Below are 24590 nucleotides of genomic sequence, written 5' to 3'. Positions count from 1 at the left end.
CAAGGTGACACCCTAAAGAGAGCAAGCTGGATGGGATATATTGAAATATATGGATAGCAGAAATTCAATTAAATACTATTTAATTTGATACTATACTATTATTTGATACTAATGCTATTTACCACAGTTCAATACTACTCCATACTCGTGAGACTGCCTAAAATTTAAAGACCAACAAGAGCAAACATTAACGAGGATGTGAAACAATCAGGACTCTCCTGTTCATTGATGGTAAGAGTGTAAATTAGTATAACCATTTACTATTTCATAGTATCTAAACACATGCTTGTCCTATGACCCAGCAGGCTCACTCCTGATACATACCTAACAGAAGTAAGTACATATGTGCACCAGAAGAGAAGTACTAATACTAGAATGTTTTAGCAGCTAACAGTCATTAAGAATATAGAATGTTTAGAGAGAGTGAACGGGAGGCGGAGCCGGGGGAGCTGCTCTTGTAGCCCCCCCTGGCCCTCGGCCCAGCTGCTCGAGGGGAGAGGAGTTACCACCGCTCTCCGGCATCAGAACTTACCATGATAGCTGTGACCTAAAATCCTCAGGAAGCCCTGGGGTCATGGCCCAGAAGCACTCCGGAGAAGGAGGGTTGTGTGGAGCCCACCATGGTGGTGGTGCCTCCCTCAGGACTTTAGGACCCTCTGTGGACCCTGAAATACTTTCATTCTCAGGACTCAGGGACTCGGCTGGGCCTGCCCCTAATGGTACCCGCTGCCTCACAGCGCACTCTAGTCCTAAGTACACACAGCTCCCAAATCCAGCCCACTGGTCAGATCCAACCCATGGCCCTCCAAGGGGTCCAGGACCCCCTAGGGATGGAGAGGACCCTGATCAGAGTGAGGCATCTTCAGAAGAGTCAGAAGTGGACCAGGAACTCTCAAGAGAGAATGAGGCTGGGTACCAGGAGGATGGGAACCCTTCTTTTCTTTCCATTCTACCTGCTTGTAACTGCCAGGGAACCCCTGGAATCCCTGAAGGGCCTTACTCTGAGGGAGGAGATAGCTCTTCTAGCAACTTTTGCCAGCATTGTACCTCTCCAGCTTTGGGGGAAGACGAAGAGCTGGAAGAGGAACCTCTTAAGTTTCCCAGTGATTTTTCACGTGTGCCCAGTGGAAAGAAACCTGCACCCCGGAGACAACGGCACCGCGTTCTAGCCAAGGAGGATACTCGGGAGGGTGGACGCAGAGATCCCAGATCCCCTGGTCGACATCGGCTGGGTCGGAAACAGAGTCGGACAGATAAGCGCAGAGGACTGGAATTATGGGGGGCAGAGGAACTGCGTCAGCTTGGACAGGCAGGCTTCTGGTGGCCGATCAAACTGCTGGTATTAGTGGGGGAGTATGTGGGAACTTGTGGCCATCTCATCTATGCATGCAGGCAGCTGAAAGGCAGTGATCTGGACCTATTTTGGGTCTGGGTGGGAGTCTGGGCAGGGCGGCTGGGGGGTGGGGCCCAGGTGATGTTCCAGTTTCTGAGCCAAGGGTTTTCCTATGGGGCAGCGCTATTCACCCATTTTCTTAGGCTACTGGGTGCTTTGGCCCTTTTGTTGGGCTGTCTACAGTAGGGCTGGCGGTTTCTGGTAGGACCGAGTGACCAGTTAGGCTGGAGGGGTAAAGCCTCTTCTCTTGGCTGGCTTCTCCCACCTGGCAGTGGAGCCTGATTCTGCTGAGAGAGAGCAGGCCGTGACAGCAGCTGGTAAGTATAGTTCAGTGGGGTTGGCTGGAGTTGCCTTGGGTCAAGCAGAGGACCAACAGGCAGGAGAATGCTCCTGTAGCTAGTGGTCACTACTGCCAGCCTGAAGAGGAAGTGGCTCGACTGTTGACCATGGCTGGGCTTCCTGAGGATGAGCTAAACCCTTTTCATGTGTTGGGGGTTGAAGCCACAGCATCAGATGTTGAACTGAAGAAGGCCTATAGGCAGCCGGCAGTGATGGTTCATCCTGACGAAAATAATCATCCCCGGGCTGAGGAGGCCGTCAAGGTTTTGCGGGCAGCTTGGGACATTGTCAGCAACCCTGAAAGATGGAAGGAATATGAGATGAGGCGAATGGCAGAGAATGAGCTGAGCCGGTCAGTGAATGAGTTTCTGTCCAAGCTGCAGGATGACCTCAAAGAAGCAATGAATACTATGATGTGCAGCCGTTGCCAGGGAAAGCATAGGAGTTTGAAATGGACCAGGAACCTGAGAGTGCCAGATACTGTGCCGAGTGTAACAGGCTGCATCCTGCTGAGGAAGGAGGCTTTTGGGCATGTTGGGCCTCAAGATCACCTACTTTGCGCTGATGGATGGAAACGTGTATGACATCACAGAGTGGGCTGGATGCCAGCGTGTGGGAATCTCCCCAGACACCCGCAGAGTCCCCTATCACATCTCATTTGGTTCACGGATGCCAGGCACCAGTGGGAGGCAGGGAGCTACCCCAGATGCCCCTCCTGCTGACCTTCTGGATTTCTTGAGCTGGATCTTTCAAGTATCCCCAGGCCAGATGTCCAAAGGGAACTTCTTTGCAGCTCCTCAGCCGGGCCCTGGGGCCACTGCAGCCTCCAAGCCCAACAGCACAGTACCCAAGGGAGAAGCCAAACCGAAATGGCGGGAGAAAGTGACGAGGCCCTTCCAGCGCTGACACCCCTTCTCTTTCCTCAAATCAATGTCAGGGAGTCAAAAGGGCTGTGTACAGCACAGGATGGAGTTTGATTTATTTTTAAATATTTAAAAAAGGGAAAGTTTTAAGCTCAGATTGTTCACTCAGTACTTACAGGAAGCTCTGGAACCTCTCTCTCTTCTACCAGCACCCGGGAACTGAATCTTGTCTTCTGACAATACCAGAGAAATAGGGGGTGGCTAGAACAAAGAACCTAGGGCCAGGGCCTGTGCTGGATGATCTCTCCCATAGTAGTGTGGAAACTGGGCATTTCCCTGGGGTCTGTATGCCTTTGTCTTGTCTTTTGCTTCTACAGCAGATGACACTTTGCCCCCTCTTAAAAAAAAAAAAAAAGAATATAGAATGTTTAAACAACATGATAAACTGTCCAATTAACAGTAGGCTAGATAAATAAAGTCTGGTATATGATTTGAATACTGCCCTAGGGAATAGGCATTTTATTAAGTGCCTATCACTTCGATGTGATTGAGCTGCTCAGATTATTGGTTGGGGAGGGCACTCAGTGAGTGAGAGCTGGCTGTGAAGGTGGAAGGCGGGTCACTGCAGGGAAGACCAATTCTGCTGGTGTCAGAGTTGCATGTAAAGTGAGCCTGCCAAAGAATGAAAGCATTTATTAATAGAGACTTTCTAACAGCATTCAGTCCTTAGCCCTTCCAGCTGCCAGTCCCCTTCCTAGACAAAAACAGGCTCAAGCTGAAAGCCCCACTTACATGCTGAGCTCCCTAAAAGCATGGTCCCACATACAGATCAAATTTTCTCTGGGTTCCCAGTGACTCTTCCTGAATCCTATCGGTTTTCATGTCCTTCTCGGTTTGTGTACAGTATACTCCTTAGCAACTTGTTTTTAGAAGCTGATCCCAAATTGGCTAGTCCTTTTCAGAAATTTTTAAGGAAGGCAAACACACAGTAACACTTCATGGACTATCCCTTCCTGCAATTATCATCATAAAATCTGAGGTATAAACAGTTGCATTGACTTTTGAGTCATCAACTAATCAATCCCACTGCATTACACAGAACCAGGCTTAAGCCAGCCCAGATGATTGAGTCTACAGTATCTTTAAAAATGAAAAGATAACCCACAGGCTGGGAGAAAAAAAATCGCAAATCACATATCTGATAAAGAATTCGTATCCAAAATATACATTTAAAAAAAAAAATCTCGGGGTTTCCCTGGTGGCGCAGTGGTTGAGAGTCCGCCTGCCGATGCAGGGGACGTGGGTTCGTGCCCCAGTCCAGGAGGATCCCACATGCCGTGGAGCGGCTGGGCCCGAGAGCCATGGCCGCTGAGCCTGCACGTCCGGAGCCTGTGCTCCGCAACGGGAGAGGCCACAACAGTGAGAGGCCTGTGTACTGCAAAAAAAAAAAAAAAAAAAATGGACAAAAGATTTGAACAGATACTTCACCAAAGAAGATACATGGAAGGCAAATAAACACATGAAAAGATGCTCAAAAGTCTTTGTCATTAGGGAAATGCAAATGAAAACCACCTTGAGGTACCATGACATACATACTTATTAGAATATGTAAAATTAAAAAGACTGACCATATCGAACATTAGTGAGAATGTGGAGTACTTGGAACAATCCCACTGCTGGTGGGAATGTAAAATCGTACAACCATTTTATAAACTGTTAGTTTCTTTAATAGTTAAACATACAGCTCCCTAAACACACACCTATATCTATATGATTCAGTCATTCTACTCCTAGGTATTTACCCGAGAGAAATTAAAGCCTATGTCCATATAAAGACTTGTACATGAATGTTCATAGCAGCTTTATTTGTAGTAGCCTGAAACAACCCAAATGTCCATCAACAAGTGAATGGATAAATATACTGTGGTGTATTTACTCACTGGAATATTATTCAGCAGTAAAAAGGAATGAATTATTGATTCATACAACAACATGGATGAATCTCAAAATAATTACACTCAGTGAAAGCAGTCAGACAAAAAAGAGTACATATGATTCAATTTACAGAAAATTCTAGAAAATGCAAATGAATCTCTGTAGTGACAGAAAGCAGATCAGCGGTTGTACTAAGGAGTACAAGGCAGGGAGTGGGTAGAGGGAGGTCTCACAAAGGGACATGAGGCAACTCTGGGGGGATGATGGCTATCACAATCTTGATTGTGGTGATGGTTTCACAGGTGGATGCTTATGTCAAACCTTACCAATCTGCATATTTTAAAAATGTGCTGCATGTATAACAATTATACCTCAAATAAAGCTGTGGGGTTTTTTAAAGGTATGAAAAGAGAAATATAACTCTCTTCTAGGAGGCAGTATGGTGATGTGACGTGGGAAGAATGTAAATGGTGTAATTGAGGCCAAAATTAAGGTCAGCTCTGCTCTCCCACTTACTAGCCATGAGAGCTTACATAAGTTAGTCATAAAATTGGAATACCAGTTTTACCCAGTAGTAGAAATAAAACAATGTAAGATAACATATATTATTTATAATATATATTACATAAAAATATAACATACATTATTATAATATAACATATATATAGGCATAGTAGGTATTTAATAAATGGTGACTCTCTCCCCTTTTCCTTCCAGAGAAAGATATTTGACAACGATTTTTTTTTGGTAATTCATCAAGAAATTTTTATTTCACCAGAGTCCCACACACTGTAGTTCAATCATCATGTTTCTCTAATTCTGCCACAAGCAAATACTGTATTCTGAGCAACTGATCATTACCCAAGTCTGAACAGTCCTCCCTGTACTTAATACAGGGAGGAATACAGGAAATTCCATCCTTCTTGTTTTATCTCTTTAGCTAAAGGCTTGAGCCTTTTAAAAATTGAATTATGCACTGAGTCAGCAAATATCCCACCAGCAGACTCTCAGTGCTAGCTTCTTAGGGCTACGGTAGCAAATTAGCACAAATTGAGTGGCTTAAAAACAATAGACATATATTCTCTCGCAGTTTTGGAGGCCAGAAGTCTGAGATCCAGGTGTTGGCAGGGACGCCCTCCCTCCAAAGGCTCCAGGGAAGACTCTGTCCTTGTGTCTCAGCTTCTATTGGCTCTGGGAGTTTCTTGGCTTGTGACGGCGTAACACCAACCTCTGCCTCTGTCTTCATGTGGCCATCTCTTCTCTCTTTCCTCGTGCCTTTTTTTTTTTTTTTAACATCTTTATTGGAGTATAATTGCTTTACAATGGTGTGTTAGCTTCTGCTTTATAACAAAGTGAACCAGCCATACACATACATACGTTCCCATATCTCCTCCCTCTTGTGTCTCCCTCCCTCTTGTGTCTTCCTGAAGTCACACTTGGCACTGGATTTATGGTCTATCCACGATTATCTCTTCTCAATGTCCTTGACTTAATTACATCTGGAAATATCCTTATTCCAAATAAGCTTGCATTCACAGGTTCTGGGAGACATATCTTTGGCAGGGCCACCATTCAACTCACTATAACTTTAGACCCAGCCCTGGGGCAATATAACTGTATTCTTTTCTGTGGAACCAGGATAGGGCCTTGCAAAAGTCCACCCAGTGCTACAAACAGCCACTGCCAATCAACCAGAGTTAGTCAGGGGATGAAGTGTGTTTGCTGTCCTGGCAGGGAGTCTTAACATTTCCAGCGTCATCTGTAAATCTCATCCTAGGGTGAATTAAGGACCTGAGAAAGGGGTGTAGACAGTGGATAGCGGTGTCAAGTCTTCATTTTTGCCTGACTTAGGCACAGATCTCAAACACCTTAAATTCAAACCTAGCTGCTGTGAGTCACTCTCTCTGGAGGAACACCTGCAGCTAGAGATTCATCCGTCTCCCAGGGAGGCAAATTTCCCGAGGTAATTCATGAGTTAACATTAAAGTGTAAAACCCCCTATCCAGTGGGGCAACTTAACCTCCATCAGACCTCCCCAGTAACCCAGATGAGCACAGTTTAAAGTGTCAGTGTGCTTGTGATACAAACCAGCCTCCAGACAGGCCTCCCTCCCTGATAGGAAGCCTCTGCCCCCCAAGCCCTCCCATGCAGCTGGTCTGAAACCTACCTCTGCCTCTTCTCTTCCTCCTCAGCTATGACCGGTTTTCTCTTCCTCTCCAAATAAAGGATCAGACTTCTTTATCTTCTCTTTTTCTGGTGTGAAGAATGTTTTTCTGTTTTCCTTTAATTTTTTCCAAGTCAAAAATCCATTTCTTGCTCTGGCTTCAGATCTGAACTTTTCAAGCCTCTGCAGTGTTTTAGAACGCCTTGGTGATCTGGGGAGGCCACCTCTCTTGATAGCATTTTCCCTTCCACCTTCAGCAAAGATCCTTAGCTGTGCTCTGCTTGCCTTTCTTCTCACGAGGTCTGCGTGCCTGATGGTGGCAGTGGGGCAGGAGATGCGGGCATGTAGTGTCAGGTCTGTGTGTCCTCACTGTATGTCCTTGGAAAATGGCTCCTCCCACACACCCTTTCTCTTTTATATTTCTTTTTCCGTGAAAATTTTTCTGCCTTAGCTCTTTCATGGAGCCTGCTGGAAGCAGCTTGCTAAAAATCGATTTGCTTAACTGACTTCTCTCCTTCCTTGGAGGCTGAACTTTGCCTGTGTGGTCACTTTTACTGAAGCTCAGAAACCTGTTCCTTTTTTGCAAAAGCCAAATCAAGAAAGACACCCCCTCCTGGGCCTCTGCCTCCATTTCATTTCCAAGGGACTCATTGAAAGGAAGTGATTGGCTGTCAGGGGGGCTGGGTTGAAGGACCCCAATTCCACTCCATTCTGGGTCTTGACCACCTGGCAACTGGTTTAAAGAACTGGATTTCAAACTTTGCCAACGGTAGTTCACAGTGGGACATACCATTTACTCAGAGCATACGCATATAGGTATGTGTAAATTTTTAAAATGTTTCACAAAATTATACCTATCTTTACAATGGATGGTGCTATTCTCTATTCTATTTTTTTTTCTTTTTTTTTTTTTTTTTGCCAGATGCTAGGCGCGACCCATTGATTTTATGATACGCTAATGGGTCACAGTCTGCAATTCTGAAAAACACAGGTTTAAAGAAAGCTGCCCCTGTCTCTGCTCCTGGTTAGGAAGTCCATCAAACTCTGCTTTATTGTTTCTCTTCAATTCACCCTCAAGGCTTTTTAGCTGCTGCTTCATGATCCTATGATGAGGTATATATCGATCCTAGAGCCTTTCTTTCCCTGCTGGTCTTTTTGAACAGCCAGTCCTTTCTGCTTTCCAGTCACGGTGTGTCATCACACGCCATCTCAGGCATGCGGGTGGAAGCACAGACACGGTCATAAATCAAAACCTCTAGGGCCACTGTCTCACTGACCTTGCAAATATAAACAGGCCCACTTGTCCAGATCTTACCCTCCTGCCTCCTCTCTTTCTCTGCAATCCTGCTTCTCGGTGGAAAACAAGAGCAGTTTCTCAATGCCGCTGGGACATTGCTGTCCACTCGGGTCCTTTCAGGTCCTATCCCCACACCTTCTATATTAGACTCAGTAAACCATGTCTCTGGCAAAACAGTCTTAGGACTATCAGGTTTACATCTCCTCCTCTCATAACGGGTTAACTCATAAAAGCGCTCAGAATTTACTTCCTACCTTCAACACTGGAGGATGCTGAGCTGAGTTTACTGTTGCTCGCATTTTTGCATCAGCAGCCAAAACAGATGCAGTGTGGGATTGGGGAGGGCATATGATCTTAACCCACCCTCTTTGCTCAATCTTAAAACCTCCTCCTCGGGCTTCCCTGGTGGCACAGTGGTTGGGAGTCCGCCTGCCGATGCAGGGGCCACGGGTTTGTGCCCCGGTCCGGGAAGATCCCACATGCCGCGGAGCGGCTGGGCCCATGAGCCATGGCCGTTGAGCCTGCGCGTCCGGAGCCTGTGCTCCGCAACGGGAGAGGCCACAACAGTGAGAGGCCCACATACCGCAAAAAAGAAAAGAAAAAAAAAAAAAAAGAATGAAAGCCTCCAACTTCTCAAAAGTGTACTGGGTGGTCTTCATATGTGATTTCTCAGATTCACTGACCCATGAGCTGGTGTTCAGTCTTTACCACCAACAAGGAGGAAGGATGTTTCCCCACCATTTTTATTTTCAGATTTTAATTTCATATTCTCCCCTATCAAACTTACAGCCTCAGAGTTTAGGTATATTCAGGACAGGTTATCAGTTCCCGGTATTTGTCATGTGAAACCAAATCCACACAATCTGAAGTCGATGCTGTTTGGGGAAAATGGCAGGATCAAAGGCTCGCAGAAAGACAGAACCAGGTGGGGACCCCAGGGGACACCATCTGCTGATTTCTGGCTCGGGTCTTTCTGTACACCTGACAGGTGAGGACTTCTGTATCTCTCTTCAGTCTGTGCCTGTAACTTCCTCCAGGGGAGAGCCCTGGAGGCCTGCAGAGGAACAAAGAAAACTGACCTCTGCGAGAAGTGAGGGGCCATGCCCGGAGGAAGCCCATATCATCCCCATAGTTACATGAGAGTTCTTGGTTAATTACCCTTTCAGGGTTTTGTTTTGATTCCCCCTGCCAAACCTCATTTTTAAATGACCCTTAAGAAACAAAATAATTATTTTTATTAAAGATAGTATAAATAATATTAATTATTAATAAATCAAAGAATAAAACTCCCTTAATAAATATTGTTGAAATGGAAATATGGCTCACATTTATATAAAATTTCAGGCTCTGATTCTAGTGTTATGAAATGTTGATATTTTAAAGCCGAGACTGCCCTGAATCCTGGGCCCAGAACATCCCCAGGGTCTGACACTATCCCGACACTATTGTCGGGACTTACATTCATATTGGTATTATTTTGTTGTTACCTCCCAATTGCAACAAATTGAGGTCTGTCACTGATTATTTACTAGGTTCTGTATTACTATCAGGGAGAAGAGTGCCTTAGCATTTGCTCAGAATTCACTTGGAATAGTGTTGCTGCTGTCATCTACTGCTGCATAACAAATTACCCCAAAACGTAATGACTTAAGACTATAATTTTATTTTGCTCCCCTTTTTATAGGTAGGAATTTGGACAGGACGGGGCAGCTTGTCTGTGTTTCACGTGGTGTCAGCTGGAGTGGCCCAAGGGGTGAAGGATGACACTCTAAGAGGCTCACCCCCATGGCTGACTGTTGGCTGGGAGCTTGGCAGGGAGTGTTGACCAAAAGCCTTTCCAGCTTGGTGGCCTTGGGGTGGTTGGTGTCGTCTGACTTCTAATATGGCAGCTTAGGGCTTCCGAAGAGAGAACACTGAGAGCCAGAAGCAGGGAGCTGCCCTTAAGGCTCAGGTTCAGACACTGGCTGTGTCACTCCCATCATATTCTGTTGTGTGAGAGCAGTCACAGAGACCACTCAGATTCAAGGGAAATGGACATAGACTACTATTCGAGGAGTGTCAAAGATGTGGGGCTCCCATAGGAAAAAATTCCTAATTGCCAATATAGGCCTCCGAGATTGTATACATCTTTGCCTCAGGAGGGTAGAGAGTGAGCATGGACAGAACATAGCCAGGACCCTGGATTTGCTCCTGGGTTTGCTACTAGCAGCCCAGTAAGATGATGAGCCAGTAGCAAATACTTGATAAATACCGTTGTGCTGTAATTAGTGTACCTGCCACATTCCCTTAAATGTGGTACTGTACTGAGGACAAATTCAGTCAGTGAATCAGAAAATATCTATTAAGCAGACATTAAGCTAGGTTCTGGGAACCCAACAGCTCACAAAATACCCTAAAAGTCCTAAGACTATTTTGCCACAGATGTGGTTTAATGAGTCTAATAAAGAAGGTGTGGTTTCTGCCTCATAGAGGGTATAGTCTTGCATAGGAAACAGAATTTATCAAATTATTTCATAAACAAATGTAAAGTTACATCGAATAGAAGTGCCATAAAGGAAAGGTGTATGGGGCTTCCCTGGTGGCGCAGTGGCTGAGAGTCCGCCTGCCGATGCAGGGAACGCGGGTTCGTGCCCCGGTCCGGGAGGATCCCACATGCCACGGAGCGGCTGGGCCCGTGAGCCATGGACGCTGAGCCTGCGTGTCCGGAACCTGTGCTCCGCAACGGGAGAGGCCACAGCAGTGAGAGGCCTGCGTACCACAAAAAAAAAAAAAAAAAAATGGAAAGGTGTATGGTGCAATGAGAGGTGGAGATCAGGGAAGACTTCCCTAAAGAAATGATGATTGAACTAAGATCTGAATGATCAGTGAGGCAGAGGAGGACTGACCATCCAGGCAGCGGAAATGGACTTCTGCAAAGTGCCTGGGCAAAAGGAAACTTGGTGGGGATGGGAAGCCAAAGAAGACCAGTATACTGGAAAGGAGTGAGCCCGAGGGAAGCCAGTGCAAGCTGAGGCTGGAGAGTAGAAAGGGGCCAGAGACTGCAGGGCCTTGGAGACCATCAAGTTTGATCCCCAAGGTGATATGTGGACACATTGCCTGGTACCTAGAATTCTGTCCATTCATCCAGCCATCTATCTGTTCATCCATATACCCATCTGTCCACTCACATTTCACTCAGTCATCAAAACCTGCCTGGTTACTCACCTTCCATATGTTGGAGGTACAGGGATAAATAAGACTACCTAAGCTGTACCTTTATAGAACTTGTGTACACCCCAACCAGGTGTTCTATTCTTTATTACCTTTACCAAGCAACCAGACCTCTAAAAAGCTCTCTAGTTTTAGTATCCAAGGATATTATCTCACAAACCTCACCCTTAATTCACCCTCACTCCCCGGTCATGCTTTTGAAAATGCATCTTCTGGTCACAGGGAGTACTTGGGCTAGATCGGGAATGATCTGACACAACTGCTCTTGGAAATCCCTCAGGAACTACCAATGATGATACAACCTTGTGCTGACCTGCATGGGCAGGTCTAGCCACGTCCTGGTTAGAGTCATAGGCTACTCCTTTTTTCTGTCAGAGACATTTCTTTTTTCATAGCCTTGCTGGCTCTGATCACATCATTTTCCCAGGGGGGAAATCTGATGTGGATGCCTACTACAAGGGAATTATTCTGCTAATCAATTCAACTAAACGTATCTAATTCCAAGTTAGCTCCATTCAGTTCAGCTGGACTCAGCTCAACTCAACCCAATCCATCCATCCATCCATCTATGCTTTCAACAAGTATTCTTTAAGTACTTTTCTGTCAAAGTCTATGTTGGGCCTGGGGATCCAGCTGGGGTTTCTTCCACCAACCAACTCACCTCCCCTTTCCAATCGAAATGGTATCAGTGTATTGTGTGGAGAGAAGACTGGACTCAGACAGCACTGCTCTATTTTTGCAACTTAGCCCTGCCACTTATTTACTGCCTCGGGCAATTTTGTTAACCTCTCTGAGCCACAGTTTCCTCACCTTAAAGCAGGAATAATAATACCTACTTTATGGGAGTTTTGTCAGGATTAAATTTATAAAAGGCACTCAAAAATGGTATCCAGGGATTTCCCTGGCAGTCCAGTGGTTAAGACTTTGCCTTCCAATGCAGGGGATGTGGGTTCGATCCGTAGTCGGGGCGCTAAGACCCCACATGCCTTGTGGCCAAAAAACCGGAACATAAAACAGAAGTAATATTGTAACAAATTCAATAAAGACTTTAAAAATGGTCCACATAAAAAAAAATCTTTTAAAAAAATGGTATCCTGGACTTCCCTGGTGGCACAGTGGTTAAGCATTCACCTGTCAATGCAGGGGACATGGATTTGAGCCCTGGTCCGGGAAGATCCTACATGCCGCGGAGCAGCTAAGCCCGTGAGCCACAACTACTGAAGCCCGTGCGCCTAGAGCCCGTGCTCTGCAACAAGAGAAGCCACCGCAATGAGAAGCCCGCGCACCACAACGAGGAGCAGCCTCTACTCGCCGCAACTGGAGAAAGCCCTCACGCGGCAACGAAGATCCAACGCAGCCAAAAATAAATAAAATAAATAAATTTATAAGAAAAAAAAATGGTATCCATACCCAACACAGTGGAAGAACACAGACCAAGGAACATCACTGGGAAATTTCTAAACACTGCAAACCAAAGAAGATCCTACAGGTTTCCACAGAGATAAAATAGGTCAATTACAAGCGTCAGGAAACACATTGACTTATGACTTTTAAAAGCAAAACGATAATGGACAAGTTTCTAGTTCTGGGTAAGATGGCAAACACACCCTCCACCTAGACTCTCGCATGGATTGCCCTTATAAAATCTGGACAGAAGGCTACAGCAGCTGTTTGAGGACTCTGAAAAGTAAAAAGTTTCAGGCAGATTGAGGAAGAAAACCAGAATCCAAACTACTACCAAATCAGCAGTGTGTGTGTCATGTTTTCCTCTGGAATACACAATCTTGACTCAAGGCAATGTGACAATGATGGCAGCAATAGTGTGAGGTGCCTAGGAAATGAAATATTATTCAGCAATAAGAAGGAACAAATTATTATTGTATAATTTTATATTTTATTATTATAAAATATAAAATTATTATTTAATTTATTAATAATCTATTAATAAAATTATTATAAATTTATAAAATTATGATTATATTTATAATTTAATATTTTATTATTTTATAATTATGAAATATTATTCAGCAATAAGAACATGCAATAGAAGAGATGACTCTTAGATGCATTTTGCTAAGTGAAATAAGCCAGATCCAAAAGACTACTGTATTACTTCATTTATTTAACCTTCTGGAAAAGGCCATACTATAGGGAAAGAAAACAGATCAGTGATTGCTAGGGGATGAGGTGCAGGGAAGTTCTGACTATAAAACGAATGGGGCATGATGGAATTGTTGGGAAAAAAAAAAAGTATCCATTAAGTCCTCTCGCCTTTTTTTAATCCTCTCTGGACATAAAGGGAAGACCAAGCAAAAAAGACCCAAAGCTCACCACAACACCTGGAAAAGAGGAGAACCCACTGGGGAGGAGGGCACCCACCACTGTAGTATGGTCCTAACCCTTGGTTTTGCCCTTGATTCACCATGATCCTCAAAGATCCCTTTGGACACCTCTGCTGAATTCTTTCCGGGAAATTGACATTTACCTAAATTACTCTATGGCATCCCTGGGCTGAGGCTGATCCTGGATTTCTTGTGTTCAAAATCAGGACTGTGCAGTTGAGCGCATCTTTATGTCCCCCTCGGTGCTGTGTCAGCCCTTCGTCATCATCAGCCCATGCCCTTCAAGCAGGGAGAAGATACGGGGCATGGAAGGAATGGTGGCAGCCTACCCAGTCCACCAATCCAGCAGGACCCCGCTGGAAGCCCCGTTAGGGACATCCTACAGTATTGATAACAGAGGAGCAGGAACAAGCACAGAAAAAGGAGCAGCAGTACATCCAAGGGGAGGAACACACAAAGAAAGTGAAGCCACATCAGCGTGAGTTCTCCCCAATCTCTTCCCTTCACAACCCAGGCTACCACGTCATTAAACATCAAGGTGACAACTCTGTTCTAAAAATAAATAGGCAAGTAAGCCATAGCATACCCAGCATTCTGCATTCTTAGGTTCCCTAAACTTAGGAAGGCATTCCCTTTATCTCATTGTTTTCCACTCCTGGCTATAATCAGACCTAGGTTTCTTATCTGAAAAGATTGCCTCCCATTCAGATGCTGCCCAGAGTCATCTCACGTGAATATCCTCCTCTTTTAGGTACTCAATGGTCTCAGATGCAGAAACAGAAAGCATTTTCATGGAGCCCATTCAACTCTCCTCAGCTGTTGCAGCTAAACAGATCATCAATGAAGGTGATGCCATTAGCTGGGTGGGAGGAGGGAGAGTCCAAGGGTCATCTGGAGACTCTCGGAGGGGGGCCATTGGAAGGTGTCAATGTGCTTCTCACATGCTTCCCAACACATTAAGAGGAGTGGATCCAAAGAAGGCAGTTCCTCCAAGCCCTCCTCATCAACATTCATGGGACAGAGGTGGAAATTATTATGCCTCAGTGTGCACAGTTCTCTAGGCAACAGACTGGGAGGCAGCTCCAATCTGCCCCTAGGGCCCCTCATTCAGTTTTTCAGTTAACCTCAGGGGCCCTGCGATGGCTTATGCCAGAGATGCAGGCCTGAGAGCCTAAGAAATAGCATCCAGAGAGTTCTGTTCAAAGGGATGTCTAGATTTAAATCTGCATTTCCACTAGTGCTTAAAGACGGTGTTTAAAGTGAAATATGAATGGGGAGGAGGTAAGGAAAGGTGGGGTGGCAAAAGATGTTAATATTTACACAAAAATATTTAGAGCAGAAAACATACTACATTTCATTCAAGGATACTCATTCCAATTGGATGGATTTTTTTTTTCCTAATCAATTTTGGGCAAATAATCTTTCACAGTTTCGTTCCTCTCCTTTCTCCTCCTCCCTTTGCACTTGGTGTCTCTCTCACTCCGGATGGGTGGGGTGAGATAAGGCAGTCCTGTTAATTACACAGGGCCCACCTGGCCTTTGGGCTTAATCTGGCATCCACAGCTGGTGGCCGTGATCACTTCCCTAGTGATGAGAACCAAACATGCTACTCCTCCATGTAGCCCCAGGTCTTGCTTAGTCCCTAGGCCCTTTGTGTCCCCACCAGGGTCCCTGAGGACATCTGGATCTCCTGAGCAGTGAGATATTTTACAGATGTTGCTTGTTGATCTGGGAACCCTAGGAGGCCCCATCTTCTCAAGTAACTACTTTTTTCTGTTTTCTTTTATCACCCTACCTGGGGTCACTGTTACCTTGCTCCAAGTCAGGCCAAGGTGTCTTGATCCCAGTCTAGTTCTTTCTAAATTGCTCCCAGCACCACCCTAACTCTGGAAGTTCTTTTTCCCTCCTGTGTGGTTGGGAATTTCCCTAACCTTCCATCTTGCAACACCCTTGCGTTGTGTTTCACTCTCTGGACAACTCTCCAGGCTTTGGCTCTTGATAAGTAAAAGTCCAGGTTTAGGGGTTGTGAGAAAACCATGTCCTCTCTCTGAAAGCTTCACTTTCAGGTCTATGGGATGCTAGGGACTTTCAGCATTTATACTGTGACCTGAAGCTGAGCAATGCCTTTTTTTTTTACCCTAAGCCTTTCTAGGCATTAAGCCTAAGTTTCTTTAGTCCGAGCGGCTGAAGGATGGTGGGGGAAGAAAAAAAGAATAAATTACAGAAAAAAGGAAAATGTACCAAGTGATACTTCAAAACATTGCCCTACTCAGTAGTGATTAGAGGGGTAAAAATGGATGTCGAAGAACCCTCCAATTTCAGGAAAGTCTGCATACGCCACACATCTGACAGAGTGCAAAGGAGAAATGTCTGGGCTTTACTCTCTTCTGAAGAAGCCTCAGTGAATAGAAATAAATGGGAGGGATTGATGCGGCTGAAGCGTGGAGCAGAGACCTAGGGAAAGTAGGAGCTCCCAGTGGGGATAAGGGGCTGGGACATTTGTTTTTAAATTGGAAGGGGAAGAAATCAAAACAATAACCTGCTATATAAATAGCCGAGGAAGACATTGCTGTATATTTTAATGAGGCAGTGGGGAGTGTTTTGTTTTTTTTTTTTCCATGTAGTAGAGGAAAGATATCTAAGTAGGGGAGGGAAAGAAAGGGGCTTTTACATTTGCCATGTAAGACCCCAGGAGAGCCAAGAGTGGTGGAGAAAATAGGAACGCTTCATCTATTTTTAAGCAAAATAGAGCACTGGGATTACAGAGGTTTTCTTCTTCCTGCTTTTGAAACGGATATCAAAGAACATTTAGAGCTGAGACCTGTGCAGGGATGTGGGTGCACATCAGGTGGTTTAGACGAGGGTGGAGAGGAGACGGAAGCTTTAGGGAAATGAAGTTGCCAGCCCTGGGCAGAACCCAGGACTCCTGGATCCGCAGACTTGAGCAGCCCGGCTTACAGACACCTGCTCATTCTGTGAAGGGCGGGGCCACGTCTATTGCCAAACGTGGCTGCACTCTTCACCCACGAGGGAAAGAGGTGGTGCCAGCAAGAGGCTATGGCCAACACAGAGGACACTCCTTTCCTACTTACCTTCTTTTTCCCTCTCTCTACTCAGTATTTTTGGGCTACAAAGTGAAAGGAAAGGTTTTGCTCTCTTGTATACCTTCTTAGAGAAAGGAAAGATCTTACTTTCCTCCAAATTTGATAATTTGGGAGCAAATACATTAGGAGGAGAAGATAAAGTTTCACTCGAGGGGCAGGTGAATAGAATTTGAATTCATTCGAAATTTGAGCTTTTCTGGGCTGTTGTCAGAAAGGCCCCGAGTGATGTTTTGTGACTGGCATCAGAGCTCATAGGAAACTTTTGCCACCTGTCAGAGAGCTGGGAGGCTGAGGACCACAGGCACCCACACTCTAGTGGGGGAAACAGACAATAAATTAAATAAGTAAATTAAAGGTGTATTAGAAGGTGACCTAGCATAAGTGACTGCTGAAAGTTTCACTTTTCCCAGAGTTATTTGCCTTCCACGTGTAAAGGAGTCAAACTAATAGAATGAATCATGTTACTAAAGAATGCCATGTATTCATCTGGTAAACGCTTCTAAGCATCTAATTTGTGTGGGTCACTGTGGGATTTACAAGTATAAATTGGGCACACACCAGCTACTTAAGGACCTTGGTCTAAGAGATTATCAGCCAGCTTTAGACAAATATGGGAGGAAATGAGGGAAACTGATGTCCCTTCTCCCACCCCAGTACACCTATGCTGCTGACCCTGACTACAAGTGTCCAGGCCAATGCAGGCTCCTCCTGGGTCCCCATTAAGTTCTTCCTGGCAGATCAGATCCTGCTGGATCTGAGTGAATTCAGCCCATACGCAGAGTCCTGGCAGCAAATGGGCCAAGAGTGGGTTCTCCCAAGGAGCAGGGAAGGCCCTTGTGTTCCTCCTCTTTGATGAGAATGCTTCCTTGTCCCCCTAGAACTCAAGCCGCGGGGGGTCAAAGCTGAGGCAAAGTGTCCAGGCATGCTGGAGTCTGCCGAGCAGCTGCTTGTGGAGGACCTGTACAACCGTGTCAGGGAAAAGATGGATGACACCAGCCTGTACAACACTCCCTGCATCCTGGACCTACAGCGGGCCTTGGCCCAAGACCGCCAAGAGGCTCCCTGGAATGAGGTGGATGAGGTCTGGCCCAACGTCTTTATAGCAGAGAAGTGAGTCTGATGTCTGGGGGGGGGACCATGATCCTTTGTCCTACCACTCTGGGTAGTGCCTGAGATGAAAGTCCCCCAACTTTGACCAAAGGCTCAATAGCTCCCTCCAGCAAACTGTTGCTGCCTGACTGCTTTCCCAGCCCTGAACTTGGAGAATGGCCCCACCCACCCACCTGCACACGGAGATCCCCGGGCAAAAATGCTGGCATGATTGCTTATCCTCCAACCTTCTGCCAGGGCTCTCTATCATAGCCTGGCCCCTCCAGGTGCCTTTTCTGGGCCTCCCTTCCTGCCCAGAGCCTTGCCAACACACGCCTCACTATCACCATCATCCCATGACATCCATAACAACCACATAATGGGACATTTGGAGCCATTGACAATATTGATTTTATATATATTTACCAACTTATGAAAGTGTCCACAATATATTGAGAGGATAAAGAGGTTATAAAACAAATATATATAATATGATGCTAACTGAGTAATATATATAGTATGTGTATATGTCTGTGTGTATATGTGCTTTTACATAGACAACAAATTGGAAACAAATGTGATAAAAAGTTTATAGTACTTCTCTCTAGGAGGTGGTTCTGTAAGTGATTTCCATTTTCTTCTTTAGGTTTCTTTTGAATTGTACAGATTTCCTACAGTAAACATGTGTTATTTTTATAATAAGAAAAAAATGTTATTCTTCAAAAGTTTATCAGTGGTTTCCAGAACAAAACCCAAAACAGCTCACTCACATCCTGGTGCTTTAGTTGTGATCTTGCCGGTGCATAATTGGTAGCAATAGGCTGGTTTGTGAAATTCGTTTTGCTGATCTATCGGCTACTTAATAAGATCTTTTCCCAATGTAATTACCCATATATCTAGATGCAAGGGAGGGAATCTGGGGTCCCCAGGGCAGGCAGTAGGGAAAATAGCTTTGGACAGTGGGTCTTGTACTCCACTGTGGTGTAATTGGTTGCCCGGGACCTGATTCCCAGAGCTGAGCACCAAGTCCTGAGTGATCCCTAATTAGCTCTGTAGACCCAGAAACATTCACATTGTGATCAACAGGGACCCTGGGCATCTCTAGATATCACCAGCTAAAGGCTTCTGCTCCTTATTGGGCAACTGTCGTCAGGGCCTCTTTAAACTAAGCTCTATTTATTCCGCTGCAGTAAAAAGAGCTCTGGGGGCTTCCCTGGTGGCGCAGTGGTTGAGAGTCCGCCTGCCGATGCAGGGGACGCGGGTTCGTGCCCCGGTCCGGGAAGAACCCACATGGCGCGGAGTGGCTGGGCCCGTGAGCCATGGCTGCTGAGCCTGCGCGTCCGGAGCCTGTGCTCTGCAACGGGAGAGGCCACAACAGTGAGAGCCCCGCGTACCGCAAAAAAAAAAAAAAAAAAGCTCTGAACTAGAAACCCTGAACCCCAGTTCTTATTCAGAGTCTTTTTCTTTGAACAAGTCATAAAAGCTATCTGATTCAATTTTAGTCTTCAAATGGGAAGGGGATATATGTATACATATAGCTGATTCACTTCATTGTACAGCAGAAACTAACACAACATTGTTAAGCAACTATACCCCAATTTATAAAAATGGGGGGGGAATAATAATACCTATAAAACAAAAAGAATAGTTGTCCTGTCTACCTCTTAAGTTTATTATTAGGATAAAATAAACTAATGCATATGAAAGCACTTTGAAAAATATAGCATGCCATATCAATGTGAAGCACACATTTTATTATTATTTTTGCCTGCCACTTCTGTGTCTTGATAACTGTGCATCCCAAAGGCATGGAATTTTAGCCTAGAGGTCTCTGGGCCAATCAAAGCTTTCCTTACACGTCAGTCTTGTTCTCTTCTTTCTCCTGTCCTCCCTTGCCCAGAACCCCGTCCCTTCTCTCTCTCGCCAGATCTAAGTCACCGGTCCCTTTTTAAAACAGTATTTCCGGTGAGCCCCAGACACATGGGTGAGCAGAGAAGGAGGTATTCACCCAGCTGTGGCCCTCCTGACCTGGCTGAAGCAGGCTTCCAATCTCAGTGGTAAGGCACCTTTCTAGTTCTGATTCTGGCAAAAAAATGCCTCTGCCTCTTTCCCTTCAGGAGCGTGGCTGTGAACAAGGGGAGGCTGAAGAGGCTGGGAATTACCCACATCCTGAATGCTGCTCATGGCACCGGCGTCTACACTGGGCCTGAATTCTACACTGGCCTGGAGATCCAGTACCTGGGTGTGGAGGTCGATGACTTCCCTGAGGTGAACATCTCCCAGCATTTCCGGAAGGCAGCTGAGTTCCTGGATGAAGCCCTGCTGACCTATAGAGGTGAGGCGGTCTGTCTGCTCCAGGCTGCTGGAATTCCACAGGGGGAGGAAGGACAAAAGGAATGTTATGAAAACCTCCAGGTTATCTGCTGTCTGGAGGTCATCTGTCTTAAGACAGTTGTTGTCTCATTCTAGGACAAGAGGAAAGGAATGGACCATCATTCATCCAATAAGTAATTATTAAGGGCCCAACATGTGCCAGGTGCTATTCTAGGCATTGTGGTGAAAGATACAGATAAAGCTTCTGGCCTTTGATACTTACCTTGAGTGAAGACAGAAAAAATTAGAAAGAAAAGAGAAAGAAAAAGAAAAATGTCAGATACTGATCAGTGTGAGGCAGAGATGAGAACTGGAATGATATGTTGGAGTGTCTGGCTAGCTCCCTCAGGTAGATAGCTAGCGGGAAGCAGCCGCATAGCACAGGGAGATCAGCTCGGGGCTTTGTGACTGCCTGGAGGGGTGGGATAGGGAGGGTGGGAGGGAGGGAGATGCAAGAGGGAGGAGATATGGGAACATATGCATATGTATAACTGATTCACTTTGTTATACAGCAGAAACTAACACACCATTGTAAAGCAATTATACTACAATAAAGATGTAAATAAATAAATAAACAGAAGGAAAAAAAAGAGTGGTTGAGAAGGCCTCTCGGAGAAGGGGGCGTTTAAGCTGAGTGATAAGAAGGAACTAGCCATGGAAAAATTGGAAGAACATTCCTGGCCAAGGGACGTGCCAGTGCAAAATTCCTAAGGTGGAATAAGCTTGGTGTACTCAGGAATCACAAGGCGAGTGTGGGTTAGCCTGGTAGATAATAGTGGCAGGGGTCCATCGTGCAGGAAGTTGAGGACCAAGGTAAGGGAGTTGAAAGGCACCTTGATCTGATCTGCATTATGGAAAACTCACTCCCTGGGCTTTGAAGGCAAGACCGGGTGGGAGGGGAGGGGAGAGTGGGAGTGAGGAGAGCAGTGCTGAGGCTGTCACTGTAGTCTAAGTGGGATGATAGGAGACTATCTAGAGAGTTGATGGGACATCCATCTCAATGAGGATCTCAATGAGGAGAGGCTGAAACCAATGCAGTGAGAGCGGGTGGGAGTTCAGGATCTGGTGCCCAAAAACCCATGCTTCAGTCCAGGATTTGCTATGTTCTCTCTATACAAGGAACCGCCGTTTCCTTATCTATAGAACAAATAGATCTAATTTTCCTAAAATTGCTGTGAGGATTAAAATTGTAAAAATGCATATAAGGGCTTACTTCGCATAGAACTGGGTAAATAATAAATGTTTAAAAAGATACAGGGCTTCCCTGGTGGCACAGTGGTTGAGAGTCCGCCTGCCAATGCAGGGGACACGGGTTCGTGCCCCGGTCCGGGAAGATCCCACATGCCGCGGAGCGGCTGGGTCCGTGAGCCATGGCCGCTGAGCCTGCGCGTCCGGAGCCTGTTCTCCGCAATGGGAGAGGCCACAACAGTGAGAGGCCCGCGTACCGCAAAAAAAAAGTTGCAGCCATTACTATAATGAATGTTATTAACTATTCCTGGGAAGGACATTTCCTATCATCACCAATGGCCAGGAAGGGTAATTTTTAATGGATACATATATATAGAGAGAGAGAGAGAGAGAAAAAAAAAAAGAGGGAGAGAGACAGAGAGGGGAAATATTTTTATATATGTATACATTTTTATTAAATTATAATTTATAAATGTTATGTATATAATAATTATATATCTATATAAAATGATTTTCTCCCCTTTTCAATGCTTAAAAAACCTACTTTTAAGAACGTGTTTCTTCTGACAAAAGTGGACTTGTCTGCCAAGGGTCTGTGGGAGATGGGGTTTCTTCCGCTGCTTTGCCGGGTGCTGACGGCCACTTCTCGGCCGAACGAGGGAAGCCATAGCCGCGGCAACCGGCCGGCGGGGCTCGAGCAGCATCCCGGGCGAGTGAGGCGGCTCGCAGAGCCGAAACGCATCCCCAGAAGCGGGTGAAGCTGCCCGGAGGGTGGCGGCGTGGCAGGGAGGCGGCGGGCTGGGCGTCCAAGAGCTGCGAGGCCGGAGCAGGCAAGTGTCCTGTCTCGGGGAGAGGGAGACGGCAGCACTCCCTCCAGAGCAGGTTCTCCCCGCGACCCAAAGCGGTGCCGCAGGGCCTGCGGGCGAGCGCAGCAGCTCTGCCGGGTCGATCGGGTGGTCCCCATCACCTGCCCGGCCGGTGCGTCCTGCAGACCATCTCCTCTCCCCTTGCTGCTATCAGCTGCTTTCAGGCTCACCCTCCCTAGTCTCCGCACACCTGCGAGGCAGGGATCCTTTACAGTGGTTGTAGCCTTTGTGGGCACTTCCTACCCCTACCCCGGGGCAGACAGCTGTCACCATCCTTGGAATTAACCTCCTGAGCCTTAGTTTCTGTGGTTTTTCTCCACTCTAGGATGCTTCCGAGTCAGTTCTTAACAAGGAGGAAGGCAAAACATACCCTTGGCTCTGAACATTTTACATAATAATCACAATGACCCCTTGAGAAGGTATTGACATTTTGCAAATTGGGAAATCCCGCTCATCAGGTTAAGTGATGGCCACCATGAAACAATTAAGATTCCTTTGATTGCCAGTAAGTAGAAAGCATCTGAAACTACTTAACAAAATGCAACAAAAGCATTAATTACAGCAATACAAGGAGAAATCCAAAGACAGGAAGGTGGCCCCAGGATGGTCTGGAACAAGGACTGGACAGCCTCAGGACTCTTGGTTCCATCACCGCTTTCTACCTCAGAGAGCATGGCCCACCACAGGCCTGACAATAACCGCTAACTTCCTGCCTCAGTTCCATTTCCACGTTCCCTGGAGAGAAAATTCGTTTGTCAGACTCTGGTCCTTTGTCTACCCTAAATTCTGTCCACAGTGGCAAGGGGGGTGGCTTCTGGGCAAGTACTTCTCATTTTCCTGGGATGCAGAGAGGGGGAAAGTTCTGAGGAAAAGCAGAATTATGAATTGGGAGGATACAAAACAAATGCCTGCCATATAAAGGCATACTGAGAGTGTGAGAGAACTGGAACCCAGCCTTACTCAAGTCCAGGGCTCTCTCCACTAGTTGTACTCTTCGAATCTTTAAGCACATCGAGACAGACCACCCCGCCCCACGTCCCCCCGCCATCAGCCCTGCTGCTAATCAAGATGGCAACTGCAAATTAGAAAAAAGACCACCTTCCTCAAGACTTTTTACTGCTGGAGAGTTTTCATCATAACCAAACAAATCAACTTTGACTTCAAAGTTAAAGGCGTCCCCTCGAGTTGTGTCAAGCATAAGCTATACATTAGTGTGGCCTTGTGCCTAACAGAGAAAATAAAAAATCCTTTCGTTGCTCTGGGTGAGCTGAGCTGGAGGAGGGAGGGGATAAGACATTGAATCTGTAGATGCTCTTTTAGTGGCTTTGATTCTGCTTGCTTACCTCCCCCTAGTGGCTGCTGGCCCTTGGCATTAAGGCCTTTCAGCATTATTGGACCTCAGAGCCCTCAAGTCTTGCCTTGGTCTCTGGCCTTCTATGTGACAAAGACATGGTCTTAACTGGTACTGAGATATAATAATAGAAGTCACCCCCAGCCCATATTGTAAAATAGGACTCTTAACTGATTTAACAAATATCCCCGAAGACTGTTGACAAATAGATTGATGACAGCCTGGAGGGAGATCTCTAGTGGTCCCAGGGTGCATTTTAAACAGTCATAGAATGAAGGCATGTTTGTCATGTTTATGAAGGATGCAAAGCAGAGGGGGAAGCTGGGGAATAACTGATCTATTGAATGGTAGAATTGAGACTTGCAAAAGCTTCTGTTAGCCTATAAGAACAGGCTATAACTACCAAAAACGTCAATAGGAATTTGTAGAGTTATCTTTATGTTTTAAGAATGCTGCAAGATAAGAGAGACATGGCTTGATAGCAGTTTTTTTAGAAGGCTTTATAGGTTTCAATTGATAAAAAAGATAATTTGAGTTCACTGTGTGATATATCCACCCACATTGCAAGCTCAGATGGCATCAGTGAAGACCCAGTGCCCAGAAAAAGAGTGGCAAGGGACCCACTCTACTCTGTATGGGTCAGTCCAAACCTGAAATATCTTGCTCCGTACTGACACAACTTCCTTAGGAATAAAACTGATAAATTCAAGTTTGACCTAAAAAGAGTGGCAAGTATAGTAATGGAACATGAAAAAATGTTTGACTAATGATTGAAAGACCTAGAATAGCGAGGAAAAGAAAAAAGAAAAAGAAAAAAAAAAACCCTAGTGAAGAATATGATCGTGATTTTCTTAAAGATTTTTGTATTGGGCTTCCCTGGTGGCGCAGTGGTTGAGAGTCTGCCTGCCAATGCTGGGGACACGGGTTCGTGCCCCGGTCCGGGAAGATCCCACATGCCGCGGAGCGGCTGGGCCCGTGAGCCATGGCTACTGAGCCTGCGCGTCCGGAGCCTGTGCTCCACAGCGGGAGAGGCCACAGCAGTGAGAGGCCCGCGTACCACAAAAAAAAAAAAAAAA

At 45.8% G+C, this 24590-nt stretch overlaps 1 protein-coding gene and 1 pseudogene across 1 annotated transcript in view; both read left to right on the top strand.

The window, feature by feature from the left end:
* The window catches only part of DUSP27 (dual specificity phosphatase 27, atypical), a 34107-nt gene that overhangs the window by 5303 nt on the left and 4214 nt on the right, over positions 1–24590 (top strand). The window contains exons 3-5 of the mRNA XM_029229938.1: positions 14295–14389; positions 17526–17757; positions 19854–20071. Of these exons, the coding sequence (XP_029085771.1) occupies positions 14295–14389; positions 17526–17757; positions 19854–20071 (545 nt within the window). The remainder of the gene's footprint in view (positions 1–14294; positions 14390–17525; positions 17758–19853; positions 20072–24590) is intronic.
* LOC114899328 lies at positions 575–2638 on the top strand (annotated as a pseudogene).

The sequence above is a fragment of the Monodon monoceros genome, unplaced genomic scaffold, assembly GCF_005190385.1.
Source record: "Monodon monoceros isolate NGI ecotype Baffin Bay Population unplaced genomic scaffold, NGI_Narwhal_1 Super_Scaffold_18, whole genome shotgun sequence".
Taxonomy (NCBI): Eukaryota; Metazoa; Chordata; class Mammalia; order Artiodactyla; family Monodontidae; genus Monodon; species Monodon monoceros.
This window is presented reverse-complemented; position numbering and strand designations above follow the sequence as displayed.